Source organism: Acanthochromis polyacanthus, chromosome 21, assembly GCF_021347895.1.
Source record: "Acanthochromis polyacanthus isolate Apoly-LR-REF ecotype Palm Island chromosome 21, KAUST_Apoly_ChrSc, whole genome shotgun sequence".
NCBI classification, from domain to species: domain Eukaryota; kingdom Metazoa; phylum Chordata; class Actinopteri; family Pomacentridae; genus Acanthochromis; species Acanthochromis polyacanthus.
Genome location: NC_067133.1, coordinates 8,297,842 through 8,318,203, shown reverse-complemented (window position 1 = coordinate 8,318,203; position 20,362 = coordinate 8,297,842). Strand labels below are relative to the sequence as shown.

General features: G+C 36.1%; 1 protein-coding gene and 1 pseudogene across 1 annotated transcript; one reads left to right on the top strand and one right to left on the bottom strand.

Moving 5' to 3' along the window:
• The first annotated feature begins 654 nt into the window (after positions 1–654).
• On the top strand, positions 655–11,351 carry jmjd8 (jumonji domain containing 8). Its single transcript, XM_022199960.2, has 9 exons — positions 655–877; positions 1,820–1,909; positions 2,100–2,148; positions 3,316–3,412; positions 8,091–8,159; positions 8,279–8,398; positions 8,495–8,562; positions 9,190–9,324; positions 9,932–11,351. Exons 1-9 carry the CDS (start codon positions 795–797, stop codon positions 10,010–10,012), a joined length of 792 nt encoding a protein of 263 aa, XP_022055652.1. The 5' UTR covers positions 655–794; the 3' UTR covers positions 10,013–11,351.
• A 56-nt stretch (positions 11,352–11,407) lies between these two features.
• On the bottom strand, positions 11,408–19,815 carry LOC110955103 (E3 ubiquitin-protein ligase CHIP-like; annotated as a pseudogene).
• Between the last annotated feature and the right edge of the window lie 547 nt (positions 19,816–20,362).

The following is a 20,362-nucleotide window of genomic DNA, read 5'->3' as shown; positions in this document are numbered from 1 at the left end:
AGACCAAGTTCTAAAAAGTCTAAAACCAGGTCTAAGATCAAGGTCGAAGTCAATATATAACCAGTGCCAAACTGGCATAAACCCTGTCTAAAATCAGGGTAAAAAAAAAACAGATCAAAAGCAATTTGAAACAAGTCAAAAGCGATGTAAACTCCTTCCAAAACCAAGGTCGAAAAGCAGTCCAAACTAAAGAGTATCTGTCAAAGTCCCAAACTAACTATGGAACTATCAAATAATCTAAAACCAAAGACTAACCAAGTTCAAAAGTGGTCTAAACCAAACCAAAACCAGAGGTCTAAAAGAAAAAAAAAGTGTAAAAAAAATGTACCATGTCTTATTGGTTGTGTTTGACAGGACCACATGTAGCGTCTGTGATCATTTCATGTCCTGTGGATCATTACCCTGTGTGCAAAACATAAAACATAAAATACGGGATTTATAGTAAAAACTGAAGTAATTGCTGTGGAAGTTGCTCCAAGAACATTTATTCTTTTCTCTTTTTTTGTTTAGCTTAATTTTTTTTTTTTATAAATAAAAGTACTTTTCGCCGTTTGAAAGCAGAGATTCGTTTTTGTACTTGAACGACGTCAGAAATCGTCTGAAAACGATAGTTCCGAGGTACCTTGAACGCAGCAACGGTCACAAGCGTGTGCCGCTTTCTCATTGGTCGAGGAGCAGGAAGTGAGAAGCCGCTTCAGGCTCGGCGAGAATGTGAATTATTGAAGTGTTTCCTGTGGATTTTTAGATTATTTACTGTTGGTCAGAGTGAAAGTTTACCGCCGACACGTTTCTGGATGGAACTTAAAGCCGCCCAGGTTGTGTTTTTGTGTTTTCTCTGCGGACTGAAGGCGGATCCGGAGGACGGAGAAGGAGGATGGTGAGTTCACAGCTGCTGCAGCTCCGAACCAACACGTTATTATCAGCTCATTACAGTATTAAAGTCTGCAGTCTGGGTTCAATGAATGTCCTCTGAAAGTCTCTTTGGAGCCGATTCGAGTATTTTTATTGCCGATTTGAGTCTCTGCTGCTGATTTTTATCCCTTTGTAGCTGTTTAGATTCTTTTTTTAACTGATTTGAGTCTTTTTGCAGCGGATTTCAGTCTTTTTATCACTGATTCTAGTGTCTTTGCAGCTGATTTCAGTCTCTTTGTAGCCGATTTGCGTCTCTTTGCAGCCGTTTAAGTCTCTTTGTAGCTGATTCTAGTATCTTTGTAGCTGATTTGGTTCTTTTTATCACTGATTCGAGTCTTTGCAGCTGATTTGAGTTTTTTTTATACCTGATTTGAGTCTCTGTAGCTGATTTGAATCTCTTTGTAGCTGATTCGAGTCTTTTTCTCGCTGATTTGAGTCTTTTTTCAGTTGATTTGTCTCCTTATCCCAGTTGTTCCTGACTCCTTCCATGACAAAAATAATAGATGGTTTTGTGTAACTTTTAGCTAATGTGAATCTGCCTCTCCACATCAGTAACGACAATGTTGCTACTCTAAAACCTAAATTTGAATTCTCCACAAAAATATTACCATAAATTTCACTAGAAACATGAACAAAGTGATGATGGATATAATGGAAACTTTTGTAAAATGTTATTTTCTAAAAACACATTTATGTAAAATTATTGAATTACTCATTAGAGATCAAACTAAATGTGCTGCATGAATTTCCAACTTAATTAATTCTGAGTGAATTTGCTGAAATCCTGAAACTTTTAAGCAACGTTTCGACTCCTGACTGAGAAGTTTTTAAGTGGAGAAGCGTGAATGTGCAGTATATGAAGCTATATATGTGACGAGTGTTTTCACCGTCTGTGTGCTGTGTTCAGGTCGTCAGACTTCAGCTTACAGGATGAAGGAGTTTGTAACATCGACGTGTTGGACAGATCACAGATCTCATATCAGGAGTTCATCCAAAGGTAAACATCACAGAGAGGCTCAAGATCTGCAAAATGTTCGCCCCATGAAGTGTGATTAGTTTGTGCTTCCAGACTTTAAAATGAGAAAAAAAAAATGATTGAAGCCTATCCAGCGTAAATATTAAACCATGACTTTAATGTTGGAACTAAAAGCTGCACGTTGATAATAAACGGATTAATTTGTCTTCAGATACGCTTACAGTCGGCCCGTCGTCCTCCGAGGATTCACTGACAACACGGTGAGTTTTAACTGGAAGTTCATCAATAAATGATAAATGATTGAAGAAAAGGTCAAACACTTTACAGTTTGATTGTAAAAGCTTCAGATTTCTGTAAATAATTAAACATCATTTGACTTACAGCTCAGTTTAACAGGATGGAATAAAACTTTAATCAAAACAGAAAGTAAATAAACTTTCTTCACTTTATTCCTCAGTCTTATTAGGAATTACATTTTTGTTGGGTAGAAATTCCTATTATGTAAATTTCTCTGGTAAAAACACAATAAATAAATAATACAGGGTCTCAACTCCATTTTTTAAACTATTTACTTACAGTCGTTTTTATTGGAAAAACACAACATTTTTTTAAATTAATTAATTAATTTATTAATCTTGTTTATTGAGACTTCCCTAATATGTGTTTTTGGTGTGTGTGTTTTTATTTATTTATCTTAACAGCAAAAAAAATGTATTGATAATTTATATTTTTAATTATTTGTGATAATTATATTTTTTTTATATTTTATTGATTTTTTTCTATTGACAATTGAATTTATATATTTTAGTATTTTTATTGTAGTATTTTTTATTGATAGTTAAAAGTTTTGTCTATATTTTCGTATTTTGCACAACTTTATTTTTTATTGATATTTTTTCTATTGACAATTTAGATATTTTTTGGTATTTTTCATGATTTTATTTGCATTTTTTTTATTGACGGATACTTTTCTTAAGTTCCCTGCTCTGTCTGTGGCCTTCAGTTTGTTTGTTTTAAATAGTGTTTATTGTGTTTTTTAAACACATTAATTTCCTTTTCAATGCATTATTCTAAATTAAAATGTGTATTAGGTGCATCCTGTTTTTATTTTTTATTTTTTGTTGCTAATCTTATTGTTTCATTTAAAACACATTTAATTAAATTTTATTTATGTATCATATCCTCATTTTTAACCAATTTAGACTTGTATTAATTCACTCAATTGTTTTTTGTTTTATTTTTATTGATAGATTTTTATTTATTTGTTTTCTTGCTCTCTCTGCCACTCTCTTGTGTAGCTCTGTCTTAATATATATTTTTAACGTAATTGTATTGATTTAATTTTTAATACATTTATTTAATTGTATTTATTGCTTTTCCTTCCTTTTAAATATAGATTTTTTAAAGATAATTATTTATTTACACAGAAATTCCGGCTGCTTTGCTCCAAGTCGTCTTTGTTGGAGGAGTTTGGCTCTCGGACGGTCAAACTGAGCACAGCGAACACTTTCTCCTACAGGAAAGGTATTGATCTGTGATTGATTTGTATTTATTGGTCTTAACTCTGATCGATGCGTTTCAGTCTGTGTTTACTGATTGATGCGTTTCAGTCTGTGTTTATTGATCGATGCGTTTCAGTCTGTGTTTACTGATCGATGCGTTTCAGTCTGTGTTTACTGATCGATGCGTTTCAGTCTGTGTTTACTGATCGATGCGTTTCAGTCTGTGTTTACTGATCGATGCGTTTCAGTCTGTGTTTATTGATCGATACGTTTCAGTCTGTGTTTATTGATCGATGCGTTTCAGTCTGTGTTTACTGATCGATGCGTTTCAGTCTGTGTTTACTGATCGATGCGTTTCAGTCTGTGTTTATTGATCGATGCGTTTCAGTCTGTGTTTATTGATCGATGCGTTTCAGTCTGTGTTTATTGATCGATGCGTTTCAGTCTGTGTTTACTGATCGATGCGTTTCAGTCTGTGTTTATTGATCGATGCGTTTCAGTCTGTGTTTATTGATCGATACGTTTCAGTCTGTTTATTGATCGATGCGTTTCAGTCTGTGTTTATTGATCGATGCGTTTCAGTCTGTGTTTACTGATCGATGCGTTTCAGTCTGCGTTTATTGATCGATGCGTTTCAGTCCGCGTTTACTGATCGATGCGTTTCAGTCCGCGTTTACTGATCGATGCGTTTCAGTCTGTGTTTACTGATCGATGCGTTTCAGTCTGTGTTTACTGATCGATGCGTTTCAGTCTGTTTACTGATCGATGCGTTTCAGTCTGTGTTTACTGATCGATGCGTTTCAGTCTGTTTACTGATCGATGCGTTTCAGTCTGTGTTTACTGATCGATGCGTTTCAGTCCGCGTTTACTGATCGATGCGTTTCAGTCTGTGTTTATTGATCGATGCGTTTCAGTCTGTGTTTACTGATCGATGCGTTTCAGTCTGTGTTTACTGATCGATGCGTTTCAGTCTGTTTACTGATCGATGCGTTTCAGTCTGTGTTTACTGATCGATGCGTTTCAGTCTGTGTTTATTGATCGATGCGTTTCAGTCTGTGTTTACTGATCGATGCGTTTCAGTCTGTGTTTATTGATCGATACGTTTCAGTCTGTTTATTGATCGATGCGTTTCAGTCTGTGTTTATTGATCGATGCGTTTCAGTCTGTGTTTACTGATCGATGCGTTTCAGTCTGTGTTTACTGATCGATGCGTTTCAGTCTGTGTTTATTGATCGATACGTTTCAGTCTGTTTATTGATCGATGCGTTTCAGTCTGTGTTTACTGATCGATGCGTTTCAGTCTGTGTTTACTGATCGATGCGTTTCAGTCTGTGTTTACTGATCGATGCGTTTCAGTCTGTTTACTGATCGATGCGTTTCAGTCTGTGTTTACTGATCGATGCGTTTCAGTCTGTTTACTGATCGATGCGTTTCAGTCCGTGTTTACTGATCGATGCGTTTCAGTCCGCGTTTACTGATCGATGCGTTTCAGTCTGTGTTTATTGATCGATGCGTTTCAGTCTGTGTTTACTGATCGATGCGTTTCAGTCTGTGTTTACTGATCGATGCGTTTCAGTCTGTGTTTATTGATCGATGCGTTTCAGTCTGTGTTTACTGATCGATGCGTTTCAGTCTGTGTTTACTGATCGATGCGTTTCAGTCTGTGTTTATTGATCGATACGTTTCAGTCTGTTTATTGATCGATGCGTTTCAGTCTGTGTTTATTGATCGATGCGTTTCAGTCTGTGTTTACTGATCGATGCGTTTCAGTCTGCGTTTATTGATCGATGCGTTTCAGTCCGCGTTTACTGATCGATGCGTTTCAGTCCGCGTTTACTGATCGATGCGTTTCAGTCTGCGTTTACTGATCGATGCGTTTCAGTCCGTGTTTACTGATCGATGCGTTTCAGTCTGTGTTTACTGATCGATGCGTTTCAGTCTGTTTACTGATCGATGCGTTTCAGTCTGTGTTTACTGATCGATGCGTTTCAGTCCGCGTTTACTGATCGATGCGTTTCAGTCTGTGTTTACTGATCGATGCGTTTCAGTCCGTGTTTACTGATCGATGCGTTTCAGTCTGTGTTTATTGATCGATGCGTTTCAGTCTGTGTTTACTGATCGATGCGTTTCAGTCTGTGTTTACTGATCGATGCGTTTCAGTCTGTGTTTACTGATCGATGCGTTTCAGTCTGTGTTTATTGATCGATGCGTTTCAGTCTGTGTTTATTGATCGATGCGTTTCAGTCTGTGTTTATTGATCGATGCGTTTCAGTCTGTGCTTACTGATCGATGCGTTTCAGTCTGCGTTTATTGAACGATACGTTTCAGTCCGCGTTTATTGATCGATACGTTTCAGTCTGTGTTTATTGATCGATGCGTTTCAGTCTGTGTTTATTGATCGATGCGTTTCAGTCTGTGCTTACTGATCGATGCGTTTCAGTCTGCGTTTATTGATCGATACGTTTCAGTCCGCGTTTATTGATCGATGCGTTTCAGTCCGCGTTTATTGATCGATGCGTTTCAGTCTGTGTTTACTGATCGATGCGTTTCAGTCCGCGTTTATTGATCGATACGTTTCAGTCTGTGTTTATTGATCGATGCGTTTCAGTCTGTTTATTGATCGATGCGTTTCAGTCTGTGCTTACTGATCGATGCGTTTCAGTCTGTGTTTATTGATCGATGCGTTTCAGTCTGTGCTTACTGATCGATGCGTTTCAGTCTGCGTTTATTGATCGATGCGTTTCAGTCCGCGTTTACTGATCGATGCGTTTCAGTCCGCGTTTACTGATCGATGCGTTTCAGTCCGTGTTTACTGATCGATGCGTTTCAGTCTGTGTTTACTGATCGATGCGTTTCAGTCTGTGTTTATTGATCGATGCGTTTCAGTCTGTGTTTACTGATCGATGCTTTTCAGTCTGCGTTTATTGATCGATGCGTTTCAGTCTGTGTTTACTGATCGATGCGTTTCAGTCTGTGTTTATTGATCGATGCGTTTCAGTCTGCGTTTATTGATCGATGCGTTTCAGTCTGCGTTTATTGATCGATGCGTTTCAGTCTGCGTTTATTGATCGATACGTTTCAGTCTGTGTTTACTGATCGATGCGTTTCAGTCTGTGTTTACTGATCGATGCGTTTCAGTCTGCGTTTATTGATCGATGCGTTTCAGTCTGTGTTTATTGATCGATGCGTTTCAGTCTGTGTTTATTGATCGATGCGTTTCAGTCTGTGTTTACTGATCGATGCGTTTCAGTCTGTGTTTACTGATCGATGCGTTTCAGTCTGTTTACTGATCGATGCGTTTCAGTCTGTGTTTACTGATCGATGCGTTTCAGTCTGTGTTTATTGATCGATGCGTTTCAGTCTGTGTTTACTGATCGATGCGTTTCAGTCTGTGTTTATTGATCGATGCGTTTCAGTCTGTGTTTATTGATCGATGCGTTTCAGTCTGTGTTTATTGATCGATGCGTTTCAGTCTGTGTTTACTGATCGATGCGTTTCAGTCTGTGTTTATTGATCGATGCGTTTCAGTCTGTGTTTATTGATCGATGCGTTTCAGTCTGTGTTTATTGATCGATGCGTTTCAGTCTGTGTTTATTGATCGATGCGTTTCAGTCCGCGTTTACTGATCGATGCGTTTCAGTCCGTGTTTATTGATCGATGCGTTTCAGTCTGCGTTTATTGATCGATGCGTTTCAGTCTGTGTTTATTGATCGATGCGTTTCAGTCTGCGTTTATTGATCGATGCGTTTCAGTCTGCGTTTATTGATCGATGCGTTTCAGTCTGCGTTTATTGATCGATGCGTTTCAGTCTGTGCTTACTGATCGATGCGTTTCAGTCTGCGTTTATTGATCGATACGTTTCAGTCTGCGTTTATTGATCGATGCGTTTCAGTCTGTGTTTATTGATCGATGCGTTTCAGTGTGTTTATTGATCGATGCGTTTCAGTCTGTGCTTACTGATCGATGCGTTTCAGTCTGTGTTTATTGATCGATGCGTTTCAGTCTGCGTTTATTGATCGATGCGTTTCAGTCTGCGTTTATTGATCGATGCCTTACAGTCTGTGTTTACTGATCGATGCGTTTCAGTCTGCGTTTATTGATCGATGCATTACAGTCTGTGTTTACTGATCGATGCGTTTCAGTCTGTGCTTACTGATCGATGCGTTTCAGTCTGCGTTTATTGATCGATACGTTTCAGTCTGCGTTTATTGATCGATGCGTTTCAGTGTGTTTATTGATCGATGCGTTTCAGTCTGTGCTTACTGATCGATGCGTTTCAGTCTGCGTTTATTGATCGATGCGTTTCAGTCTGCGTTTATTGATCGATGCGTTTCAGTCTGCGTTTATTGATCGATGCATTACAGTCTGCGTTTACTGATCGATGCGTTTCAGTCTGCGTTTATTGATCGATGCGTTTCAGTCTGCGTTTATTGATCGATGCGTTTCAGTCTGTGTTTATTGATCGATGCGTTTCAGTCTGTGTTTATTGATCGATGCGTTTCAGTCTGCGTTTATTGATCGATGCGTTTCAGTCTGCGTTTATTGATCGATGCGTTTCAGTCTGCGTTTATTGATCGATGCGTTTCAGTCTGCGTTTATTGATCGATGCATTACAGTCTGTGTTTACTGATCGATGCGTTTCAGTCTGCGTTTATTGATCGATGCATTACAGTCTGTGTTTACTGATCGATGCGTTTCAGTGGACGTCTCCTTCCAGCGGTATGTTGACGTTCTTTTGAGGCCTCAGGCTGCAGATGCTCTCGGCAGCGGTGAGAAAAATTGTATTCTTACTTCAGCTCCAAACAAAAGCAGATTTCTTTGTTCTGAAGACTTGATTCTGGACGTTTGTGACTCTGAATGTCTCTATGTTCGTCTCTTTGTTCGACAGAAACTCTGTATTTCTTCGGAGACAACAACTTCACCGAGTGGAAGAGTTTGTTTGACCAGTACGAGTCTCCACCGTTCGTTCTGCCAAACACCAGCGGAGCTTTTAGCTTCGGCATCGCAGGTCACAGACACCCGAGGAACAAATATTCCATTTAACTGCTTTAAATGTCCTCCTTAGGACTCATTCATCTCGTTCTTCTTTGTTTTTCCTCTTCAGGAGCAGGAACAGGAGTTCCCTTCCACTGGCATGGTCCTGGTTACTCAGAGGTCGTCTACGGACGAAAAGTAAGATGTTTTCAAAATTAAGTCGTGATTTCTGAAGATAAAGCCATTTCAGCTGCTGATTTTATTTCTTTCTGAGGTGATTTTGTGTCAAAGTTTTGATTTTTGCATCTTTTCATGGTAATTTTGCCTTTTTCTTGTGCTTTTGCATGTTTTCGTCTTGATTTTATGTTTTTTTTATGTTTATTTCATGTTTAATTTATTAGTAGATATTCATGATTTAATGTTTATTTTGCATCTTCTTAATTTTGTCATGCTTTCACATCATAATCCAACAGATATTAAACAATAACATTAGATAACTCTTTAGGACTTATTATAATAATAAGTCTAATGTTAAAGAATAACATTAGATAACTACAATAAACACATTGTTTCACAGTGAAAAATCCATTTGTTTTGTTAAAAAACAAGATAAATATGAGCATCGACCAGGAGACTTGCCTGAGTGGAGTTTCTGATCACCTTTTTTTTTAAAGACACAAAAACACAGTTGAACTACCAGCAGTGAGACATTTAAAAAGTCACAGCAGAACAACAGCAAACACAACTAGAACAGCACCAAATCAGCACATGTTCACCTGTAGTTCTCCTGTTTCTGACAAACTGAACGTTTGTGGTTCTCCACAGCGCTGGTTCCTCTACCCGCCCGATAAAGAGCCTCACTTCCACCCCAACAGAACCACCCTGTCCTGGGTCACAGAAACCTACCCCAACCTGCCGGAGGAAGAGGCTCCACTAGAGTGCACCATCAGACCTGGAGAGGTAACGACACCTCCAGCAGTCAGGTTTAAACACGTGCAGATATTCCAAAGATATCACAGACTGTATAAACGCCACGGTGAATGTTTTTAACCCTCTGAACACAAACAAGCAGTTTCTGGGTGTTTCTTTGCTGTTGTAACATTTTCCAACACTCTGGCCTCACAAAACGGCATCATAGACACAAAACACCCTCATAGACGCAAAGCAACCTCAAAGACACACAAAAAAAGACATCATAGACACAAAACAACCTCATACAAACTCAAAACAGACTACAGACACAGTGACCACAAAATTACTATGAAGACATACAAAACAACCACCAGAAACTCATGCACACTTTGCATTTTAAAGGGATTTATGAATAAAAAGCCACGTCACATCAGATGGAGTCGCGCCTGTTTGGTGTCAGTCTGAGCAGGACGACGGCAGTGAACGCATCATCCTGACAGTGAAACAGAAACGGCTCTTTTTAACGATCTCAGACCACAATGAGTGCATTTACAGACCCAATCACAGTCAGCTTAAACTTTCTATAAAATACATTTGTAAGTAGAAAATCTAAAATCAGTCTTAACGGGAGTGTTTTTGTTGTTTTTTCCACCAGGTGCTGTATTTCCCCGACCGTTGGTGGCACGCAACCCTCAACCTGGACACCAGCGTTTTCATCTCCACCTTCCTGGGCTGAACTCAGCTCTACTTTTTAAATAATTCCGTTTTTAAAATCAGTTTCTCTTCGGTCGCAGGCTGACCGGAAGGAAAACAGACTAATTTTCAGGGGAAACAAAAAGCGGTGACCAACTCTGTTAATCATTTTGTGTAATTCCTTCTTTTTTTTAAGCAGATTTAAATGTCAACAAGCTTCCATTAATTGTTATTTTATGGTTTTTAAAGAGCACAACTTTTGTTTTAGAGGCTGGATTCAAAAGGTGTTTGAAGTAACGGATCTACCTGAAAATAAAGATCTTTTCTAGGTGGAAACAGTGGTTTAGTCTCAACGACCAGAATGTGTTCCACTAAGTCCAATAACTGCAGCTGAAGAGTGTTTAAAATGTAGAAATGTGCAAATATCGGATGTTTCTCCCTGGGTTTAACCCTCGTGTCGTCCTGTGGGTCAAATTGACCCGTTTTAAATGTTTGAAAATGTTGGGAAAAAATGTATTTTCACAGTGAAACTTCAGATGTTCACATTTTCAACATTTTTGGGAAATTTTTGAACATTTTTTTGGTGGAAAAAAGAAATGTTAAAAAAGTTTCTTTAAGGACATTTTTCAGAAAAATCTACCAAAATCCAGTGAATTTTGCTGGATTTTGATTGATTTTTCTGTGAATGTTCTTAAAGAAAATATTAGAAGTTTTACTGATAAATAATAAATATTTTAGGATTTTTTGGGGGAAGATTTTTACTCATTTAAAAATATTTCCAAGAATTTCTTGCTAAATTTGGGAGACTTTTTAAAAATAAAACTTAAGGAATTATTGGAATTTTCTTCCTGAAGGTTTTGCAATTTTCTCAGAAATTTGGGGAATATTTTAGCTGCATTTTTGGATTTTTTTCAGACAAGGAAACAATATTTTTTGGTGCCTGTAAATGAAGACAACAGGAGGGTTAAACAAAATCCACTTTGCATCCAGTTTTCTGACTTAATTGTCATTCAAAAACTGTTGGAAAATCCCACAATTCTGTGTTTTTACAGTTTCTGGCTGATGAATATTGTCATTTTTATCATACTTTACAAAAATATCACTTTTTAAACCCACAATTTAGTAAAAACTGACCTGAAAGTTGTTTAAGGCAGAAAATTAGAACAATTAAATCTTTAAACTGACTTCTTATTAAAAGAATGGAGCATGAATATGAATTCATTTTTAAAGATACTTTCTCTTCCACATTCCTGTATTTAATTAAAATAAATTTCACTGGTGAGATGCATGAAATGTTTTATATTTATGTCCTCTAATGAATTTTTACGGAGGAATCTAATGAACACGTTGCTAAATAAAGTTAATAAATGGATAAAACTGAACTGAAGCGTCTCATGTTTGGCTGTTTTCGTACAGTTTACAATCATTGAAGCTCAAATGTAGAAAACATGAAGTTTTATTGAGTCGGAACATTTTCAGACAGCAGCACATGATTTAAAGCCCGAATCTAAAATGTATTTTCTGCTAAATCTGCTCCTTTCAGCTTCTATAAAGTCTTTTACAAAAAAAAAAACAGACTTGAACTCTTTAAAGCTAAATATCACATTTAAAACAGCAAACCTGTGCACCATATTGCAAGCAACAGGAGATAAATATCAGTTGATGAACTATTGTCTGACGCTGATAAAACACTAAATCTGACCAGAAAACAAATCGGGAAGAGGCTAAATTCACCGACCAATATATAAAACACAAACCGGTTCTTCCACCTGCTGCTGATTAAACGTCTTCTCTTCCTGTTTGCCAGCAAACACAACATTTATCTTTTTATTTACAGTGCAATGTTTGATTACTTTTCAGCATCATTGTAGTGTGTCGACTTTAAAAAGTCTCAGATCTGATCAGTCCGACTTGAAACGGATTTAAAGAAAAATGTGTCTTTTAAAGGAGCCTGAACTACACCGAGTTCGTTAACATTCAGCTCTGAACACACTGACTTGTCCTAGTAGTCCTCCACCCAGCCGTTCTCCAAAATAAAGCATCGATGACCTCCTTCATGGCCAGGTTTGGAATCAGCTGGTCCTGGGTCAGCGGAGTTCGAGTCACCGGGTCAAAATGTCCGACTCTCTGCAGGAAGAAGAACAAACATCTGAGTTTGGAGGAAAAGATCTGAGGAAGCTCCTGTTTGAAAGAAGTTACTGACCTAGAACAAATCTCTGCCTATGAATCAATAAAAGGAAAAACCAGCTGCAGGGGCTGAGAGTATTTTATGCTTGGTTTGGTTTTGATAAGTATAAATGCACAAAACATTTAAATTCTGCCATTAAAGAATGGAAAACTGTTGAAATTAACACACAAAAACAGTCAGCAAAAGTAGTAAGTACATATCTGTGCAATATCACAAATTAAAAATGAATAAATGAATTACCACAGTGGATGCATCGTCCTGACAGTGAAGCACAAAGGTATTTTCTGTGTCTTCTTGGCCATTTGTGTCTTTGTTGTTGTTTGTGTCTCTTTATGGTCATTATGCATCTCTTTGTAGTCATTTTGTGTTGTTTTGTTGTGGTTTTGCATCTCTCTGTGGTTGTTCGTATCCATTTGTGGTAGTTTTTTTTTGCCACTTTAGTGGTCATTTTGTGTCTCTTTGTTATCATTTTGTGTCTCTTTGTGGTCATTTAGTGTCTCTTTGTTGTCATTTTGTGTGTCTTTGTTATCACTGTGTGTCTCTGTGGTCATTTTGTGTCTGTGATCATTTTGTGTCTCTTTGTGATCATTTGTGTCTCTTTCTTGCCATTTTGTGTCTCTTTGTTGTCATATTGTGTGTCTTTATCACTGTGTGTCTCTTTGTTGTCATATTGTGTGTCTTTGTTATCACTGTGTGTCTCTTTGTCATTTTGTGTCTCTTTGTGGTCGTTTTGTGTCTCTTCTAACCAGGACTACCACAGTGGAAGCACAGTCCTTGATTTTAATTTCTTTCCATATTAATTGGACTTTAGTTTAATTGTTAATCTCTCTGTAACACCGTTTTTGAAAGGTGCTAAACAAACATCATCATTGGCTCAATATTTTAATTTTGCACCATTTAAAATGTAAAATTAACAGCCCTGCAACCTGAAACTGTGCTATTAAACCTTAAAACCCCGTAAACGTGTCTGGATCGTCCCTCCAGTGGCTTAGTTGCTGATTTATGGTCGGGTTTTACCTGCAGATGCTCTTCGATGTCTTTCCGGTCGTACGTGACTCCGCTGGGAGTGATGCAGGGTTCCCTCATCAGCTCGAAGCTGATCTTTCCACACAGGAAGTCTGGAATCTCTCGCTTCTGTCAAACACAGGATTCCTTTTATTAAATCTTCAGAGTCAAATAAAAGCTAACTTTGTCTCCGTGTGTCAATAGATGTTGTTTGTTACCACGGCAATCACACTAACCTTCCTCTTCTCATCGACTTGACAGAAAAGCTCCTCCATGTCTGACAGATACTTATCCTGAGGAGAAACACACCTTTAAACATCACCAATAATCACATTTGATGGTTAAAAGTAGAATATTATACGAGGGAAACACAGAAACTACTTGAATAAACATATTTCCGTTGGCTGCAGCACCACATTAAATCTAATCTGTTTTTAAGGCAACAGAATAAAACTTGTTGCTTTTTTATGGTTCGACTCCTGACAGAATCATCAACATAAGAGAAGAATTTCCAGGTCAGAACTGACGTGTTTTGTGTGGATCTCATTGAGGTTGTGTTGAACTCGGCTGTCGTCTGATTTGTCCTCTTGTTTCTGTCTGCAGCCCTCCAGCTCTCTGAGGAGTAAAACGCACACTTTAATTTACAAACCAACAATTCAGCTTAAAAAGGAACTAAGCACACAAAATGTTTCTTACAAAGGTTCATTTTTATAGGAAATATCTTGGTTTTATCCTTCAAAAACACGTGAAAAAATAAAGCAAATAAACAAATACAACCTGGAAAAAAAATCAGATGACTTCACTCCAAACAAGCCGAAATCGCATTTTCATTTTTAAACTACTGCTTTTGTTGTGTTTTAGGAATTACTGTAGTTGTTATTCTGCTGCCTTGCTTTTCTAGTATTTTTTTTAACTCGAAAATCTGATCATTCTTATCCTGTTGTATCTTGTTTTTAGTATTTTTATTATTTTCTGTTTTAGAATTTAATCTGACAAGTTGTAATCCTGTTGTTTTGCATTTTATATTTTATATCTATTTGATTTTTTTTACACATTTTTACATCCATTTTTATGTCACAGCTGTTTATCTAACTTTTATTACATATGATTTAGAAATTATTCTTCAAGTTGTGATCGTGCTTGGTTTTGCTTTTCAATAGATTATTTTTTATTTTTCATCCTGTTGTCTTGTTTTGAGTTTTTGTTTATACTTTTTTAATTTTAGAAAATGATCTTATAAGCGTCTATTCTGCATTGCCTTGCTTTTTTTTTTTTTTTTTTTAGCATTTTACACATTTCAAATTTAAAATGAGAGTTCTTTTCCTGTTCCATCTTGTTTTTAGTATTTTTTTAACATATTTTTTTTATTGTATTTCAAAATTAGGTCTTGCACGTTATCCTATTCTGTCTTGTTTTATATTTAGTATATACAACAATATATGTTTTTATCCTGCTCTTTTTTATTTTAAATATTAAAATGTGTTCTTATATGTTGTACTATATTAAATTATATTACAGTACATTATATTATATTACATGATACGATATAGTATTGTCTTGTATTATTTGTTTTAATATTTAAATTTCTGACACAGTTTTTATAGAAACACGACTGCTGTGGCATCAGTTGACATAAAACTATCATCATCAAACATCCTGATGCTCCCAGGTCTTCCTGTTATTATCAGACAGTGACACTTTATGTCTTAATAATCAGCTGATCTGGGGTGTTTTGCCTCTTCTTCTCGGCCAGGATCAGTCTGGTGAGGTAGGCGTGCAGCTCGCTCTCCTGGTTGATTCTTCTCTCCTCCATGTTGTTCCAGCGTTTCTTCTTGGCCATCCTCAGAGCGCTGGGAATGTCGTCGCCGAAGTTCAGCCGCTGCTCTTTGGCCAAGTTATACGCTGCAGCGAGAAAACCAGGAAGGAAGCGTTAGTTTTTCACCTGTTTTATCAGTCAGGAACACAAGGTGGCGGTTTAATTTGTTTCTACTGGTTTTACAAACCAAAACGCATTCTAGATTTTCTTCTTTATCAGCTGGCTGATGTTGGGAATTTTTGCCTGGAACTACACGTCTTCTGATTGCTTTTACTTTGAAACAGTTCTAAACTTCATATGAAAATATTCTTCTTAAATTGTGTGAAGACCAGATGTTCATGTTTGGCTCTTAGTGGAAATATTTCATCTCTATTATTTTACAATTATTATTTATCGTTATTTAGAATTGATTTTACTTGTTTCCATCCTGTTATTTATATATAAATTTTTTTCTTCTTTAAGATTTGACCCCGTTGTCTTGCTACTTTAGCATTTCAGATATATTTTATTTCACCACTTTTTTTTTTTAAACAGTTTTCTGTCTCGCTTTTATAATTGTTTTTTATTATTATTTTAGGAATTAAACTTACAAGTTGCTGTGTTGTTGTGCTTTTAGTATTTTTGTGTTAGACATTCAATAACTAATAATTATATTTCATAAACTGATCTTTCAAGTTTTAATTCTCTTCTGTCTTTTTTATTCATATTTTACATTTATATTTTATTGCTTTAGGTATTTTTTATTTTATTACTCATTTATTTTATGCCTTAATCCAGTTTTATCAGACTTTTCAGCAAATTTTTAACTTTATATATTTATACTTAATATCAATATATATTAATACATTTATTTTATTAATATTTCATATTACATAATTGTATACTTTAATTTTATAAAATACTTAATATTAACATGTAATTTTTTATCCTGCGCTGCTTTTTTTGGTATTATATATATATAATATTTTTTTTTTTTTAATTAAAACAGATTATATAAGTTGTTATAATTATTTCCTGTTCTGTCTGTATTATTATTCTATTTTTTTTGTATTTTGAATTTAACCTCACCAGTTATTGTCCTTTATGTCTTGATATTTTAGCATTTTATTTGCATTTTATAACTCAAAATTACACATTAAAAGTGTTGCTTTGTAATTATGACTGAGATAATGTTGAATCCTGACAATTAGAAAAGACTCTTTAAGTTGCCCGATGACTTTCTCTCTCTTTCAGCACTGACGTTCACCTCCATCTGGTTTGAACAACCTTTATTGAACTCTAGAACCCCTCGTACCTCTCTGCAGGTTGCCGATGGCCTCTGTCGTAGTTTCCATCTCCAGGTGACACTGACCATGAAGAAGTGAGCTTTGACCGACTGGCTGTCGAGCTCCAGAGCGTTCTGCAGTCGGTCAGAGCTTTGTCGTGCTGCTGCAGCTTCACGTAGCACAGAGCTCTGTTGGTGTAGAACGCCGGGACGGACGGACTGTGGTTCTGCAGAAACGAAACACAAACACTGACTGCAGGGAGGCAACAATTCCAAGTTCTTCTGTGTCAACCAGCAACAATTCATGGTTTGAAATTCTGTTCTCTTTTAGCTAAATCTTCAGTAGCATGAGACCACGTTGTTGTCTCAACAAATCAGATCATAAAAACACATTTTCATGAAGTATTGTTGTACTTTTTAGTTATTTTCAGTTATTATTCAGCATTGAGGATGGGAGAATTATCTGAAAATTTACATTTATTATGAAAACCATTCATCAGCTTCAGTCTTAATAATAAACAAATCAATCATCTACTGTTAAATCTAACAATATAATAATATATCAGATCCAGAGGGTATTATTAGACATTGAGTCCTTTTAGTGCTTTATTTCCTTCTTGATTTAAATAGTTCATCAATTTAAACTACTTGAATAGGAAATGAGAGTTCAGTTTTATCCTATTCTAATTTCTAAATCCTATTTTACTGATGCATTTTTTCTTTGCATTGATCAAAATCTGAGCTCAAAATCTTGATATTTTCTCAAAATAACATTATTCTACATGCATCTTTTAAAAACTGGCAAAACACTAAAAATCCTGCTCTCCTCAGTGTAAACCAGAAGCCGGTACCGAGTCAGCTGTGACCAACAGTCCCGTTAAAAAACAAAAACTTCAGGGACTTTTCAGCTGAACTGCAGGCAGTGTTTCCACAGAGGAGAGAGCAGACAAGAAAGACTAATTTAAATATCAATATTATGGCATTACAGGCATTTTCAAAAATGTTTGACATCAGAATGTTTCCATTTTTGTAAATTAATGAAAGACACTTTTGTGGTTTGAGTCGTGAAGGGTCATTCGGCACAGAAAACTATTTTCAGGAGAAACACTTCTATACATCCAGACACTGATGCTGCATCTAACTCTGCACACGTTACATCAAACAACAGATCTGTAGCAGGACATTGAACTGTTAGCAGTTAGTCTGAGACCATACGATCTGCCACGGGAGCTCACTGTGATCGTCGCCATTGTTCTTTACATTCCTCCTACTGCACATGCTCAGACTGCACAGACCAGGTCCACCCTCCTCCATCCCAAACTTCTACCTTCATCCTCTCAAGCTGCCTACCAGCTCTGGGACCTCTGTCAGTTCTGTCATCTTTCTCTGCTCTCTGTCGATGTTAACATGCGGCTCTTACTAATTAATTTCCTATTAAGATCAATAAAGCATATATTCATTCATAATGAAGTTAAACATGTTCCTACTATGGCCTTGCTGTAGCAGGCTGCAGCCTCCAGGTATTTACTCAGAAACAGCCGGTTTCCTTGTTCCTTCAGCTCCTGAGCCGACACTGAGGCGCTCTTCTCCGGACTCTCCGACATCTTGTCCACGAGGCTCGCTGCTCCGCCAGCAGCAGCCGCCTCCTTGCTTTGTTTCCCAATTCTGACGCTCAGTTCCAGCAGAACTGATGGAAACTGATGGAAAAGCACCCGAAAAAGAGAAAAGGAGTTTTGTTTGTTCAAAATCCTGAACAGAAAACATTAAAACAGCATTTTTACAGTACATTTTACACCTCGAAATGTTTGATATTGGATTGTGCTTGTTGTGTTTTAAAGCTTTAAAGCAGAATATTGATGTTCTGCATTTATTAATCTGATAAGAAGGACTGGTAGCTTGTTTAATCTTTCATTGTTTAAAAGCCTCAGAAAAAACAGATTATACACTAGAACTGCAACGACTAATTGATTAATTGTCAATTATTAAATGAATCCCAAACATTATGGATGCACAGATGGATTATATCTTTGGCATGTGGACAAAACAAGGAATTCTGGGTTTGGGAAACATGACATTTTTCACAATTTTCTGACATCTGACAAACAACTAACTGATCAATCAATCAAAAGATTCATCAACACAGAAAATGATCATTAGTGGCACAATTTGTGACATTAATAATATATAATGGCATTACAATATTCCAGCTAGTTTGACAGAATTTAATTTACAAAGGATAAGTTTTCAGTTGCACATGTATACTGAGTTTAATGCACTTCTATGTGCACAAAATTAAAAAAGTTGCAAATTTTTGTTTGGTTAAAAATGAACAACTCCACAGTAAATATAAGTAGCAGTGAGGGAATGTACATTTTAATCAAATATTTGATTAACAGACAATTTTACCACTATTTTAATAATAAAGCAGTTTATATTGTTGCAAAAACAGCCACGAGTGCAGCTTCTTAAATCAGACTTTTTGCTGTTCTACCTTTTAGTTGTTTTCATTTATTATTCAGCGTTGAGGATGGGAGTATTACCTGAAAATATATATTTATTATAAAATCATTTATCAGCTTCAGTCTTAATAAAAATAAATAAATAAATCAAGCACCTAGTATAAATCTAACAATATAATAATATATGGACACAGGGGGTATTTTTAGACATTGAGTTATTTTGTGCTTTATTTTAATCAGTTCATTCATTTAAACTAATTACACAAGCAATGAGAGAGTTCTAGCTTATCCTATTCAATTTTATTAATACTATTTTATTGATGCATTTTTTTCTTATCTAGTATCAGTAGTAAGTGTGGTATTAGGACTTTTATTTAGATTAATTCTACACTTTTTAAAATACTTTTTGTACAGCTGTTCGTTGTTTTGTTATACTATGTTCTTTTTGTTCTTGTTTTGGAAGTGCCAACAAAGTTTCATTGCAGAAATGCATTGACATCAAATATCCTTGAATATATAGACACACTGGACATACACGATAAGTCACTATGCAGTCCTAGATATAGCAGACACGTCCTTATTTCCATCATATATCAGTTAAAGTTTTTATTGAACTCTAAATGTAACAAACAAATCATATTTTTCAGTTTTTTTTTATTTTACATATTGTTTTTTTCTTATGAATCACTACAGATATGTCAGAAATGACAGATATGACCAATGACCGGCTGATTTAATCCACATTTCATGTATATTTGAGCTGCAGCTGCCCTGAATTACTGCTAATACGAAGCTAACGCCTGTCAGTCTCCATCTCTGCTGTTTCGACCATTAATTATTTTAATTCTGACATTTTTTGGTTTGTAGCAGCTCGTTTAAAGTCCTACTGTCAGCCCTTATAACGCTAATTAACATGATGAAGTGCATTAACATTAGCATCACATCGGTAAGCTAACGGTGAGCTAACCACATATTTCACCATCATATTTACCTACCTGCGCTTCTGTTTGATAACCACCTCAACAGTGAAGCGGTTAAATAGTGTATAAAGATGATACTTTATGTAAATGAGCAGTTTTAATGTGATAAAATACGACGGCTAACTAGCGACGCTACCTACCTGCCACTAGCTACAAGTTTTGATGTGATGAAGCTAACAGATGTTTTGGTTTTAATCAGTGACGAAAAACGCGTCATCAGGTGGCACGCTGAACGTCAGTTCGCTTTAAACATGGCTGCACAAACCCGGAAATCTTCAGAACCCGCTTGAGAATCAGCAGATTTTTAAAATCTTTTCAGTTTTAAAGTTATTCAGTAATAGTTGTAAGTGCAGTAATGAATACACAGAAAATATATACGTTTTGAAGTCAATTCGGCGTCCTTTATGTTTTAAATTGTGGACAAATATTGGTTAAAAAACGAAGCAACAGCTAGAATACTTAAAAACTTGACTGAGAATCATTGGATTTTATGATTTCTTAAGAATAAGAATTAATTAAGAATCTCTTAAGGATTTAATTAATGATTATCAGAACACCCATTATAAAAAATCAAAGTAATATATATTAATAAAGAAACTGATATATTTAATTTAACAAAATTTGTTTAAGAATAGGCTGAAATACAAAGTCCAATAAAATGTAATAAATGTAAATAAGGAC

What these genes read in the sequence shown, in the direction of transcription:
- jmjd8 (XM_022199960.2), top strand. Translation starts at nt 795, where the DNA reads ATGGAACTTAAAGCCGCCCAGGTTGTGTTTTTGTGTTTTCTCTGCGGA. An exon ending in GAGGACGGAGAAGGAGGATG is followed by an intron (nt 878 to 1,819) that starts GTGAGTTCACAG and finishes TGCTGTGTTCAG; the next exon opens with GTCGTCAGACTTCAGCTTAC. An exon ending in AGGTCGTCTACGGACGAAAA is followed by an intron (nt 8,563 to 9,189) that starts GTAAGATGTTTT and finishes GGTTCTCCACAG; the next exon opens with CGCTGGTTCCTCTACCCGCC.